Raw genomic sequence first — 13,838 nt, forward strand, 5'->3', positions numbered from 1 at the left:
TGTGCGTTCCTCCCGACCAGATTTGGTAAGTTTGATTTATCAGTTACTTTGGCTAGTTGTGATACAGAGCGTTATACATCACAACTGCTACAGCTGCTGTGATTGGCTAAGAGCTGGACATGGAGGCAAGCATGGCCATTGACTTACCCTCAGCTCAAAGAATTGTCCTCAATGTCCCTCTCTTCTGGGAACAATTCCCACAGGAGCCTTTAGAGATGCCTACTGTGTACAATTCAAACTAAACTACAGGCATCAATCTGGTTTATGCTAGGTTAGTCTGTACCCGATTCGATTTCTTAATATATTTTAAGGCAAGTCCTCATTTCTTGTTATTACATTGCCATCAAATAAACATATGTTTTAATGTTACAAAGGTAATAAGGTCTTGCCCCGTCCTCCAACAACACTCTTGGCTTGAAATTTTTATTGTCAGGATTTCAATGAGTGCCCTATATAGGGTAAAAGTGCAAATAAATGCTAAATAAATAACCCAAATATAACATACAGTAATCTGACAATATTTTAAGGTTTGTTTGATGTGTTATAAAATATGCAAACAGCCCTTTTCAGTAATGTCTATACCAGGCCAAATCAGTCCTGTATTCAGATACAATACAGCATAGATCATTTTTGGAGTATGGATATTTTTTCCCAAAGGTAATCTAATAAAGTCTTGCTGTCTCTCGCCACATGCAGAAGAAAATACTGATTCCTATTTAAAAGCATACAGCCCTCATTTGACCTCTTTCTAAAATGACACACTGAAATAAACAAACTGTGAGTCAACCTGCAAGAGCTTAGTAACAATGGCTTCACTGGAAACAAACATCTGTTTTTGGAGAATCTAAGCAGCGTTTTACCACTAAATGCACGTCTGATTTTAAGACTTTTTAATGCTCTTTTTTTCTTTCTTTTTTTCTTGTGGTATGTTGTGAAGAAAGGCGCACAGTCTAGCAAATGTTCTCACTCCAGGGTGGGAAAAATACATCTATAAAGTCTTCCACAAAGAAAAACAGAAAAATCAGGAAATGGATTAACCCGCATGAATTAACAAACTTGCTTTCACTTTCTTACAACAGCTGCTCCTTTTTTGGAGAAGAAAGAATGACAGCAATTATCTTGAAGCTGAAAAAAAAAAACGAAAGTGCACATGAGGGCACACTTTTAATCTCATATCTTAAATCTGCTATCTGGAGATTCACCCGCTGTCTGCCAACTTCAGCTGTAACAGATCATGCAAACTGTCCCTGGAAATCATAAATCTTTGGATCCAAAGAGATGAGGGTTTAATGTTTAACATTTGGACGGAAGTAAAACCGTCCTTTGCTAAAATGTCTCTCGGTGGGGCCCCCTGTTGCACTTTTCATTCAATCCCGTCGTAGCTGACAGTACAGAGTGTCCTCCTGGTCCACCGTGTCTTTGTGTGCACTAGGATCCACACATACCATACAGTCCACCACAGGAGTGCAAAACTGTGAAAAAAAATATATCTGCTGCTCTCTAGCTACAAACCTTTAAAAAAAGCACACATGCATACACACATCCATCAGCAGGTGTTTTAGAAAACCTTTCTCTGCACCTATTGAGTCCCCATATGATTGACTTTGACTGGAGAAAGAAGTTAAAAATTAAAAACCAAGTCTGCAAAAAGTTTACTCTGCATCTGCAACATAGCAGGACAGAAAGGGGACTGCAAAAAGGGGTAGAGTTATAGATGCTAACACATTACTCATAGTAATAAGAAATGTATTCATGATTTCAATATAATAAAAAAAAAAATAAATAAATAAAATGAAAGATAAAGCGTTTAAGATTTAAGATTTAGGATATGGTTTGTTCGGTATTATGACAAAGTCCTGACTTTTGTCCTAATGTTCCTCCTAATGTAAATGGTTCAATCCAGTGCTGTTAAACAAGGTTCGAAAAGCCTTTGGAAGCAAAAACAGGTCCACAGGATCACTCTCCTCCACTTTGTTTTAAAGTGGCCCGGAGGTGCTTTTCCACAAATTCATGCATTTCATAAAGCTAGGACAGTGTTTTTATTGCATTTCTTTATTTTTGTGCCTAATCAAAGAAGAAGAGGACAGGAAAAAAAAAAATCAGGAGGATGATGATGGGGCATGTTTGTTAATAAGTTATTGCATGATCAAACCTGCGGTTTTAGTTGCATTAGTTATTTAGAGGACAACATCAATTGCAAAATGTTTTTGGTTTTTTTTACATCAGAATTTGCCACAAAGCTCAATGTTAAACTGTAAATATTTATGTTTGTAATGGTAGGACATGAAAGGCTTTTTTTTTCTTCCAGTATATTCCCCAAACAAGCAGCTGGAAATCAACTACACCTTCCAGGAACTTTATTAGCATTAAACTGTGAGATAAAAATTAAGAAAACACTTAATATTAAGCATTCCTAAAAATAAATAAATAAATAAATAAAAAGTATGTGTGTCAAGATAAACACACTGACTGGTTGGTTTTATGTGGAAAAACCTTAAAGTGGTTATTAATGCTTTCTGAGCTGCCATACCTGCATTCAGGGGATTGCTGCCACTGCAAACACTCATGCTGCACCAGCAGCAATAGCCTGCATGCTGCTGCTTGTGCTGCCATGGCTGGGTTACCACAGTAACACTGAATTCAAATGCCACCTCTCATAAATACTGGGGGTAAGATTTCAACACTATTAATAACAACCAAGGCCTTCCTAGTTGCACTTTAAAGAAGATACCGTAATAAGTGTTGGTTTGGTCTAATTAAAGGCCCCTGCTTTAGATGAATTAACTCTTTTTTTTCTTCTGTTACTCACCAAAGTCCAGGAACTGCTTGATGGAGAGCGGAGATGGTGAAAATCGGGAGTAATACTCGATTTTGGGGTTATTGTTTTTCAGCAGAAACGTGAAGATCCTCATTTTGAAATTTATAAAGATGCTGGTCTCGTATCTGGATGTCTGATTGGGACGTGACGCCTCAGAGTCGGAGAGAATCAAACTACCGCACCATCACTGTCGCCCAGCCCGCCGGTAGCGATGCCAGAAGATCCGTGTGTCTGATCGGCGTCCACATCTCCTCCGTCCGCGGTGGACACGAAGCGACAATTAGTGTCGGTAAGGCGATGACAGAGCAGCAGACATTAAGGTTTCTTGTTGCGGCTTCCTGGGTCTACATTTCTAGACGTTCAGGTCGGCTCCGGTGTAAAGGCAGCAAGAAAGGAAGGAATCCACTTCCTGTTGGGGTTTTCAAATTAAAACATCAAGACTTTTTTTTTTTTTTTTTTTTTCCAATAAAAAAATTGAAACAAACGGAAAAAAAAGTTTTTAGTCCGGTTTTACAACTGGACTAAAAACTTTGAAACTGGAAAAAAGTGCAAAAGTATAGAATCAAGTTTTTCTCTTTGAAACTCCAGTTTCAATAGGTTAGGTTCTCTTTTTTTTTTCTTTTGAACTAACTTTATGGGTTAATAACTTCATTTAGCTCCATAAACAGCTCATGTATTTTGTTATTATCAAAACTTTTATTCCAGTTTAATTTTTTTTATTAATATTCTTTGGAACAGACCTTATACGTATAGAGGATGATCTTTTATTTTTCAGGTGGATCATCTAAATAAGTGGTCTTCCTAATTGTCAATCATTCTGGTGATATATTAATATATGTTCTACGAGCTCCTTAGCCCAGTAAACTAGCCCCGTCCGCCAGCTGCCAAAATAATTTTTCCCTGCTAGTGGTCTAGCCTCCATCAATGCCCCAGGCCCTAGAACTGGCGGGCCAATTACAACGCAGAGATGAGTTTTGAATTTCTTGGTGCAAAGCAGCGCCTCAGACTGGAAGATGGTGAGAAGAGTGGTGAGGACAGCAGATGTCCTCGATTAAGGGCATTTCATTCCAGTGTATCACCCTCACACCCCCACTATGGACAGTTCTGCCTGCTGCTCCTCTGGGAAGAGGCTTCGCAGCATCCACTGCAGGGCCAGCAGGTTCTGCAACAGCTTTTTCCCCGCTGCCATCTGACAGCTGAACTGTTGAGCTCTAAACTGCATCACAGTACACTAGCAATTTGCACTACCAATGTTGCTGAACTTTTACAATCCTTTTAAATAAAACACAACTCAATGTTTCTATTGCATTTTATGCAATATTTCTTTTTGCACTGCACAGAAATTTTATCATATTATTACCCTTTGACACCATAATTTATCTGCTTCCTGTTTGTCCCACATTGTTTATATACTGATCACTGTTGCACTTTATATTGGTAATGTTTATCTTAGTGCAACTATCATTACACAGTTCTAAGCTGTATGCATCGAAATTTTGTTTTGTATACACTCTGTGCATACAAAATGACAATAACATTTATGTAAATCTAAGTCATAATTAGAGTATAAAAGATAGTTTTTATCACTTTCAGCAAAGTTGGGATTTTGCAAACATATCCTTAGTATCTGGTAGAGCTGAAGAACAATTTCCAGTGCTGTTTTTGAGATAAGACAAAGACAGTGAAGGGAAGCAGTGGAAGAAGCAATATGATCACACTGTATCTATCTGAACTCTTGTTGTGGACTGTCTGATAGGAAAGACTTACAATAGTCCAGCATTGAAGTATCAACCGTATGGACGAGTTTCTCAGCATCACCCCTGGACAGGATATTTATCTTTTAGGTGTTACTCCCGAGTTGAAAAAGGGAAATTCTGGAAATTTTTCTAATATCAAATGTAAATAAAAAGCAACAATCAAAAACATCATAAAAGCCCTTTACGTCTTTTTCCCAGCATTATTTAATGCAATCAAGATGAAGTGTCTGACTAAGCAGTTAAAAACTTCAGGCTGGCCAGAAAAAAAAAAAAAAAGTATATGTATATTCCTGCAAATTAAAATTATTTTGGTAATCCTAAACAACCTGAAATTAAACATTTTTAGTTTGGCCCACGTCAAACAGCAAGAAGTAACGTAGCATGTACATATCAGGCTTCATTTGTCCATGTTTACATGCACATATGAGTTTTGGGGTAATTTTTTATTTAGTAGAAAGGAAGAAAGTGTTAGGCTGAAAATGTATGGGCTTGTTACAATATATTAGGTGTGATATGGGCATTATGCGCTTTGATTTATTGGCGTCATAGCTTCAATACAATGTAAACAGATATTGAATCCATCAGCAGGACAAATGGTCGCCCACGGCTCTGCAGGGGATGGGTTAAATGCAGAGGTAAATTTATCCAATGTGAGATCAATAAAGTTCAATTATTATCATTCAAAAGATCACAAAGCTTTCTGGTCAAAACTGATTCAAGGAAAATATTTAGAGATGTTTCTCAGAGCTCATACCACAGCACAGATATATTTAAAACATTTTGTTCTAACTTTGAAAGTTCTGTTACGATGACTTTTGATCATCCTTTATCCAAAACACTTTCTGTTCTTAAAAATATGAAAAACCAGAACCCTTTATTTTGTCTCTCCTCGGTCGGCTAGTAAACATGCTGATGCGAGTGATTTTATTTTGAAGTTTCGAACATTCAACATCCGGGCCCGTGGTGATGTTTTGTGAAGCACGTACTTCAATTCCCACTCAACCGCACTTAGCGGGCGAGTCGAAAGCTTAAGCTGTGCCTCGATTGGCTGAAAACTGGGAAGTGGCCAATAGTATCAATTTGATTGGTTAAAACCATGTCAGTTAATATCATTGGAAGGTAGTTGTTTATTTTTGTAGTAGGTTGGCTGTATTATCGTATAATACATTTAAATTTCTCTTTGAGTAGTAATGAAACCATTAAAAGAGTTTACGTTTTTAAAACAGTCGTGCGAGTTTNCGTAGATGATGATAAATAACATAGTTATGTATAATATATTACATTTCTGACTGTATATCCCTGTAATTATTACACACTGTAGCTTTAATTTAGCTCCATAAACAGCTCATGTATTTTTTTATTATCAAAACTTTTATTCCAGTTTAAATTTTTTTTTTTTTATTATTCTTTGGAACAGACCTTATACGTATAGAGGACGATCTTTTATTTTTCAGGTGGATCATCTAAATAAGTGGTCTTCCTAATTGTCAATCATTCTGGTGATATATGTTCTACGAGCTCATTAGCTTAGTAAACTAGCCCCGCCCGCCAGCTGCCAAAATAATTTTTCCCTGCGAGTGGTCTAGCCTCCATCAATGCCCCAGGCCCTAGAACTGGCGGGCCAATTACAACGCAGAGATGAGTTTTTAATTTCTGGATGCAAAGCGGGCGGGGTTTTGAGGGCAGGACAACAAAGCTGCACGACGTTGGAGAAAGCACAACAAGGAAGATGACAACTATTGAACAGTTCTCGTTTGACTCAGCTTTAGAATCAGTTTTGGAAGGATTAGACTTTGGGTTTTCGTTGAAACCTGAGCAGGAAGAGGCTCTACGCTCATTCATTTTTGAGAAGGATGTATTCGCTGTTTTATCGACAGGCTGTTTGTTTACACTCCCCCACCAGCTTTCTGTCGCGCTTACTACGTCACAATCAGTTGTGCTCATTGGTCACAGCGTTGGCCAGTAGACACAGACATGGTTTGAAAAACAACGGATTGTTCTCATCAACAATCTTCCAATGTCTCATTCATCGGGGCCAGACTAAATAACACATTTAATCTCACATTTAGGCTACGTTCACACTGCAGGCCTTGATGCTAAATTCCGATTTTTTTTTTGTGAAATCCGATTTTTTCGAGTTGCAGTTCATATTTCCAAATATATGCGACTTGTATTTGATCTCCTGTGTGAACAGCAGTCATACAACGCAAATGTCCCGCTTGCGCAGTAGAGAACGCATTGATGTCACAGACCAGCGTGCTCTTTTTTTCCGAAAGTAAACATGGATGGTAGTGCCGGCACGCATCTAGTGGTCTTTTCCAACCATAAAAACTCAATCTTTTCAATATGGTTAAACATAAATACTGCTCTCCGCATCATCATCTGCCATGGTTGTTGTTTTTCTTGCCGCTTCTGCATAGCAAGACACAGAATAGTGACCTTTGTCGGGTATTAATGACGTTCAGGTCGGATGAATGCAACCTGGCCGTTCAGACAAAGGTCGCATTTGAAAAGATCAGATTCGTATCGGATTCAGGACCACATAGCCAAGTGGCCTTGGTCAGATTGGAAAAAATCGGATCTGTGTTGTTCAGACGGCCATGAAAAGATCAGATCCAGGTCGCATATGGGCAAAAAAAATCGGATTTGGGTCACTTCAGGCTGCAGTGTGAACGTAGCTTTAGTCTGGTTTATCAGGCTACGAGCTCTTCTCATTAATTATCTTTTTGTCCGTGTACGCCTTTCAGGCGTATATGTGTGGTGAGCTATGGTTTCACAGAGTCATTGAAGCTCACCTTTCTCACCACAGTTGTTTGAAAATGGCCAAGGGTCGTAAGAGAAAAAGTGACTACAAAGTGTATGAGAAGAAAAGAAAGGCCTCCGATGAGGCAGATATATCCCAGAATGCTTTGCGTGAAGAGCTATCCTTGCAAAGCTTTTATGGGATATGCTGTCACAGCAGCCTACTGTCTCCATAGGCTGTTGCTACCCGACAGAGGCGACTAATGACAAAGATGGCATAAGCACGATGTGGTGAAGTAGGAGTTACGTGACCAACAAGGAGCAAAAAGTAGTTATAATCTGTCCAGACGGTCAGTTAACTGAGTTTGCTAAAAAAAAGTCCACTATATAGTCCCCTCTGTATGTGGACACAGTAAGCTTGTATGAGCTATAAGAACAGCACATTTTAAACGGGGCATGCACGAGGAGTAATGGGCTAATGCCAGCTTTCGCACACTCATTGTTTTTTTAAGTAGAGAGTGTGGGTCTTTTAAAAAATACCACCACACCTCTAATTTTCCAGGTTGAACTGTTATTTTCTTTCGAACAAATTTTATGGTCCCAAGTAAGCTACATAACAGGTGCTCTATCTTTCTCTTAGTTTCATTTTTTTTGTAAACTTTTTGTTTTTGGCGGGGAGAGGGGAGGTTTATCATATTTTTTTCAAGTTAGCCTACATTTTTTCTTCTTTTGATCAAACTTTATGGCCTTTATAGGTCCATAGCAGTATTACAAAAACTGCCTATATTTAGAACATTCCATATAGTTGACCACCTCACTGGTCAAAAAGGCAAAAAAAGTGCATGTACTTCCTGTAAAGGATGAGGAGAGCCCACCTGCCCCCACCCATCCTCACCATCTTCTACAGAAGCACCATAGAGAGCGTTCTGACCAGCTGTCTCACTGTGGTGTGGAGGCTGCAGCGCCTCAGACTGGAAGATGGTGAGAAGAGTGGTGAGGACAGCAGATGTCCTCGATTAAGGGCATTTCATTCCAGTGTATCCCCCTCACACCCCCACTATGGACAGTTCTGCCTGCTGCTCCTCTGGGAAGAGGCTTCGCAGCATCCACTGCAGGGCCAGCAGGTTCTGCAACAGCTTTTTCCCCGCTGCCATCTGACAGCTGAACTGTTGAGCTCTAAACTGCATCACAGTACACTAGCAATTTGCACTACCAATGTTGCTGAACTTTTACAATCCTTTTAAATAAAACACAACTCAATGTTTCTATTGCATTTTATGCAATATTTCTTTTTGCACTGCACAGAAATTTTATCATATTATTACCCTTTGACACCATAATTTATCTGCTTCCTGTTTGTCCCACATTGTTTATATACTGATCACTGTTGCACTTTATATTGGTAATGTTTATCTTAGTGCAACTATCATTACACAGTTCTAAGCTGTATGCATCGAAATTTTGTTTTGTATACACTCTGTGCATACAAAATGACAATAACATTTATGTAAATCTAAGTCATAATTAGAGTATAAAAGATAGTTTTTATCACTTTCAGCAAAGTTGGGATTTTGCAAACATATCCTTAGTATCTGGTAGAGCTGAAGAACAATTTCCAGTGCTGTTTTTGAGATAAGACAAAGACAGTGAAGGGAAGCAGTGGAAGAAGCAATATGATCACACTGTATCTATCTGAACTCTTGTTGTGGACTGTCTGATAGGAAAGACTTACAATAGTCCAGCATTGAAGTATCAACCGTATGGACGAGTTTCTCAGCATCACCCCTGGACAGGATATTTATCTTTTAGGTGTTACTCCCGAGTTGAAAAAGGGAAATTCTGGAAATTTTTCTAATATCAAATGTAAATAAAAAGCAACAATCAAAAACATCATAAAAGCCCTTTACGTCTTTTTCCCAGCATTATTTAATGCAATCAAGATGAAGTGTCTGACTAAGCAGTTAAAAACTTCAGGCTGGCCAGAAAAAAAAAAAAAAAGTATATGTATATTCCTGCAAATTAAAATTATTTTGGTAATCCTAAACAACCTGAAATTAAACATTTTTAGTTTGGCCCACGTCAAACAGCAAGAAGTAACGTAGCATGTACATATCAGGCTTCATTTGTCCATGTTTACATGCACATATGAGTTTTGGGGTAATTTTTTATTTAGTAGAAAGGAAGAAAGTGTTAGGCTGAAAATGTATGGGCTTGTTACAATATATTAGGTGTGATATGGGCATTATGCGCTTTGATTTATTGGCGTCATAGCTTCAATACAATATAAACAGATATTGAATCCATCAGCAGGACAAATGGTCGCCCACGGCTCTGCAGGGGATGGGTTAAATGCAGAGGTAAATTTATCCAATGTGAGATCAATAAAGTTCAATTATTATCATTCAAAAGATCACAAAGCTTTCTGGTCAAAACTGATTCAAGGAAAATATTTAGAGATGTTTCTCAGAGCTCATACCACAGCACAGATATATTTAAAACATTTTGTTCTAACTTTGAAAGTTCTGTTACGATGACTTTTGATCATCCTTTATCCAAAACACTTTCTGTTCTTAAAAATATGAAAAACCAGAACCCTTTATTTTGTCTCTCCTCGGTCGGCTAGTAAACATGCTGATGCGAGTGATTTTATTTTGAAGTTTCGAACATTCAACATCCGGGCCCGTGGTGATGTTTTGTGAAGCACGTACTTCAATTCCCACTCAACCGCACTTAGCGGGCGAGTCGAAAGCTTAAGCTGTGCCTCGATTGGCTGAAAACTGGGAAGTGGCCAATAGTATCAATTTGATTGGTTAAAACCATGTCAGTTAATATCATTGGAAGGTAGTTGTTTATTTTTGTAGTAGGTTGGCTGTATTATCGTATAATACATTTAAATTTCTCTTTGAGTAGTAATGAAACCATTAAAAGAGTTTACGTTTTTAAAACAGTCGTGCGAGTTTCGCTTCGGCGGAAATAAATAGAGACCAAGCAGGGTCTCTGCCTCACTCTAGTGGCACGATGATAACATAACAATGACCAGGTATCCAGGTTCAGCAATGATAAATATGTCTAAGGTTAAAAAGGCATTTAAAGTGATTTTTAAAGATAAAAAAATATAGAAGTAACAGAATATTATGTATTTCCCATTAACTGTAGTAATAATTTCAACGGGGACCATTAAAGCTGTTAATTCAGTTTATTATCAAAGCAATGTCCAATTCAAAGTCAAGGAAATCATAACAAAGATCACATTTTATTAAAGATGTAAAAAAAAAAAAAAAAAAGAGAGAGAGAAGAAAAATCTAAAGAATAAATTTTAAAGTTTACTCAGCTTAACTCTGCGTTGTTTCCCCCCTAGATGAATGTAGGGCAAACTAGGGAAGGCAACTCATGTGTTTCCAGTTAAAGAACTGTAAGGCATATATAAACCTAAAAAATAGAAAGTTCTATACCTTCCAAAAAAGTTAAAAAACAATCCACTGTACTTTGTTTTCAAGTTTTTAAAGACGTTTCACTTACCATCCAGGAAGCTTTTTCAATTATAGAAGCTTCCTGGATGGGAAGTGAAAGATCTTCAAATTGGGAAACAAAGTCCACTGCTGTTTTTTTTTTTTATTACTTTTTTGAAATGACTATGACCTGGATGACTGAGAATCTTCACCAGCACAGCTCTATACCATTTTCTTTCCACTTTGTAAAACCAGCACACTGACACACACACAAAAAAACAAAAAACAAAGCAAAAAAGTCCTGTAGAAAAATACAAGCATCTTTATTGACAATAACATTGGTACACTAGTCTACAGTATTCTCCTTTAACAAATCTTTGGCCCCTGATTTTCAGCTTTTTTTCCCATCATTCATATTAAAAAGCTGTTACATATTGAACAAAGGTACGCTTTTGGGGAAACTAAAAGGAATCTAAATCCTTGCAAAGTAAAGGTCCCTCTTTTAGCAAACAAAAAAACAAAACTCTAGACAATCATAAACACAAACACACAAAAGTCAGTAGAGATGTTACATAATTAATATTCATAATAACAAAGGGAAAACAAAAACAACTCATGGTTTGATCCTCTTTGAAACAGCAATGTGTTATCTAATTACCCCTAGCTGAGGCGGGGGGAAACCAAATTTACAGTTAGTAATGCTGTCACTTCTGTCTCCGTTATGGTACTCTAACCTTGCTCCAAATTTAATGTCAGAATCTAAATAAAAATAGCAGCAAAAATACAGACTGATTAAAGCTTCCCTGAAATACTCCCCATTCAGCTGTGATGAACGGAGATGGAGGTGCCATAGTCTGGGCTGCACCGCCTCAATGCCCAAGCGGCTCACAGTTGCTGGTATAACTTTTACACTGCATGCTTTAAAAGCAAACATGAAGAGCTTGCATTAAACTAAGAGGAAACCATTTAAAACCTCAAAGATTGTCAGCAAACAGAGATTTAAGTCCAATCATAACATTTAGGGAAAGATTTGAAACAAGAATATACATTTGAAAGCTGTACATTTTTATGTGGAAAAAATGCTATAAAATTCAATAAGGTGCCATTAGAGAACAGATAATTATTTCACAGCACCAATGTACAGTCGGGTCAGTTAGTGTTCATACTTAAGAGGAAACATACTTTAAAAGAGAAAAATATTCCATCAGACTGCTGTAATAAGCTCCCTTTATGTCAAGATGCTGTTTTCTAAAAAGTGACCTGAGTGTCCCATCAGTCAAACATAGAACCACTTAACTGATTTACATTGAATTCGTATTTATTGATTAATAAAACTCTACACATTTTTTCCTAATCATAGACGCACACTCAGACACACACATTCATGCAGAAACTGTTATTTCGACCATCTTGGTGTTCTCATTGTCGCCCGGTTCCTCCTCTGGCAGAGGGTCGTACTGCCGTCGATACAGCAGTCGGTTGACCAGAGTGATGATGAACATCTCCAGGATGAGGAGCTTCTGACTGAGCACTGCGGAGACAGAGGACGTAAAGTGACGGAGCAGAAACAATGTTTGCACAAAGAGGCACGGTGACAGTGATGCGTTTCCTCACGCCAGTCATCATCAGACTGAAGCAACATTTTATATATAACAATTCTGTTAGGCCTGATGTGATTTATCCATTTATTTTTTTAGACAGTGGCGCTCAAGAAAGCCCTAAAAAAAAACAAAAAAAACCCCAACAGATTCATATGATTAAAAAGTGGAGACACCTTTTTATACCTTTTAGGTGATAATCCTTCAACAATTCAAATAAAAAAACAAAACAATGTGTTATAGAGAAAATGTTGAATCTAAAAAAGGTTTCAGGAACATTTTGCAAGTGCACATACAAATTAAAACTTTGCAATTTTAAACTTCCTTTATATCATAGTAATAAGGGAGTTTTTTCTTTCTCTCTTATGCTACATGCATGCTTGGTGGATTGCTGCAAAGTCAGTAGTATTAAGGAAGCCACTGTCCACTACTGACACATGATCGTCCAGGAGGAGAGAATTCTGCAGTCAATGACCCGATGCAGTCAGCTGAGTTTCCTTAGATAGAAAATATTCAACCAGTTTTTCTGTATGATTCCATAGAACTTCCTCTTTAAAGAGCCCTAAAATGACACGAGTTGTGAATGAACTAAAATGAATTAAAGTTATAGAGAATCATATAAATTAGAAGTGAAGTTCTGTCCTAGTTACATTTTCTGGAACCGTTCAAACTCTAATCTATAGCTGAAGCTATGATTGCAAAAATATTACAAAAAATTTCAAAGATATTTTTAATAAAAAAAACTATTATTAATATGACATTTAAAATGTTTGCAACTTTGCAAAAACATGTACATCTCGATTGTTATAATCACATCTAAACGCAATGCAAACATAGCCGTAATGCAAAGACACTAAACACTAAAAAGGAAATCCAAAAAGTAATGCTAGAAAAAAATAACAATAAGTTATTTTTGTCCTGTAAATATGGAAGTGCACCAGACCACTAGGGGGAGTCAACCACTAGGTTAGATGTAACCAGACCTTCAGTAAAGACCAGTGTTGGTTACTTTGAAAAAGTAATTAGTTATAATTACAAGTTACTTCTCCCAAAAAGTGACTGAGTTACTAACTGAGTTACTCCACAATAAAAGTAACTAGTTACTAGTAAAAGTAACTATTGCCACCACTAGGCCTCACCACCCGGCCCCCACCTTCTCGCCGTGTGTTTCCAAAGCCAGCTGAATAGAGTGGACGACAAAGACAAGTACCTGCAGAGAGTTTTGCATTTATTGCAACTCATAGTAAATTACATCGGGGGGAACGCTATCTGACGGGCCTATAAACCCCGTCAGATAGCGTTTCCCCTGATTAACATGGCAGGAACAGTATCTGATGCGGTGTAAATATTATCAGGCTGCATTACCTCTACTCATGGGTGTGAAGTTTTTTTTAACAGGGCGTTCAGATCTGGTGAGTGTATGAAATTAATAACTGGGGATGTCTAATTCTGAAATCCTGTGTGTTTGGGTTGT

General features: G+C 37.7%; 2 protein-coding genes across 3 annotated transcripts in view; both read right to left on the reverse strand.

Moving 5' to 3' along the window:
• The window catches only part of LOC107096086 (pyruvate dehydrogenase (acetyl-transferring) kinase isozyme 3, mitochondrial-like), a 13,916-nt gene extending 10,729 nt beyond the window's left edge, over nt 1-3,187 (reverse strand). Inside the window, exon 1 of the mRNA XM_015392582.1 lies at nt 2,810-3,187. Within this exon, the coding sequence (XP_015248068.1) occupies nt 2,810-2,912 (103 nt within the window). The 5' untranslated portion in view covers nt 2,913-3,187. The remainder of the gene's footprint in view (nt 1-2,809) is intronic.
• Nucleotides 3,188-10,961: 7,774 nt separating this feature from the next.
• The window catches only part of LOC107096080 (organic solute transporter subunit alpha-like), a 20,272-nt gene continuing 17,395 nt past the window's right edge, over nt 10,962-13,838 (reverse strand). For both annotated transcript variants that reach the window (XM_015392573.1, XM_015392572.1), the window contains one exon: nt 10,962-12,297. In XM_015392573.1, the coding sequence (XP_015248059.1) occupies nt 12,149-12,297 (149 nt within the window). In that variant the 3' untranslated portion in view covers nt 10,962-12,148. The remainder of the gene's footprint in view (nt 12,298-13,838) is intronic.

The sequence above is a fragment of the Cyprinodon variegatus genome, unplaced genomic scaffold, assembly GCF_000732505.1.
Source record: "Cyprinodon variegatus isolate N-32 unplaced genomic scaffold, C_variegatus-1.0 Scaffold597, whole genome shotgun sequence".
NCBI classification, from domain to species: domain Eukaryota; kingdom Metazoa; phylum Chordata; class Actinopteri; order Cyprinodontiformes; family Cyprinodontidae; genus Cyprinodon; species Cyprinodon variegatus.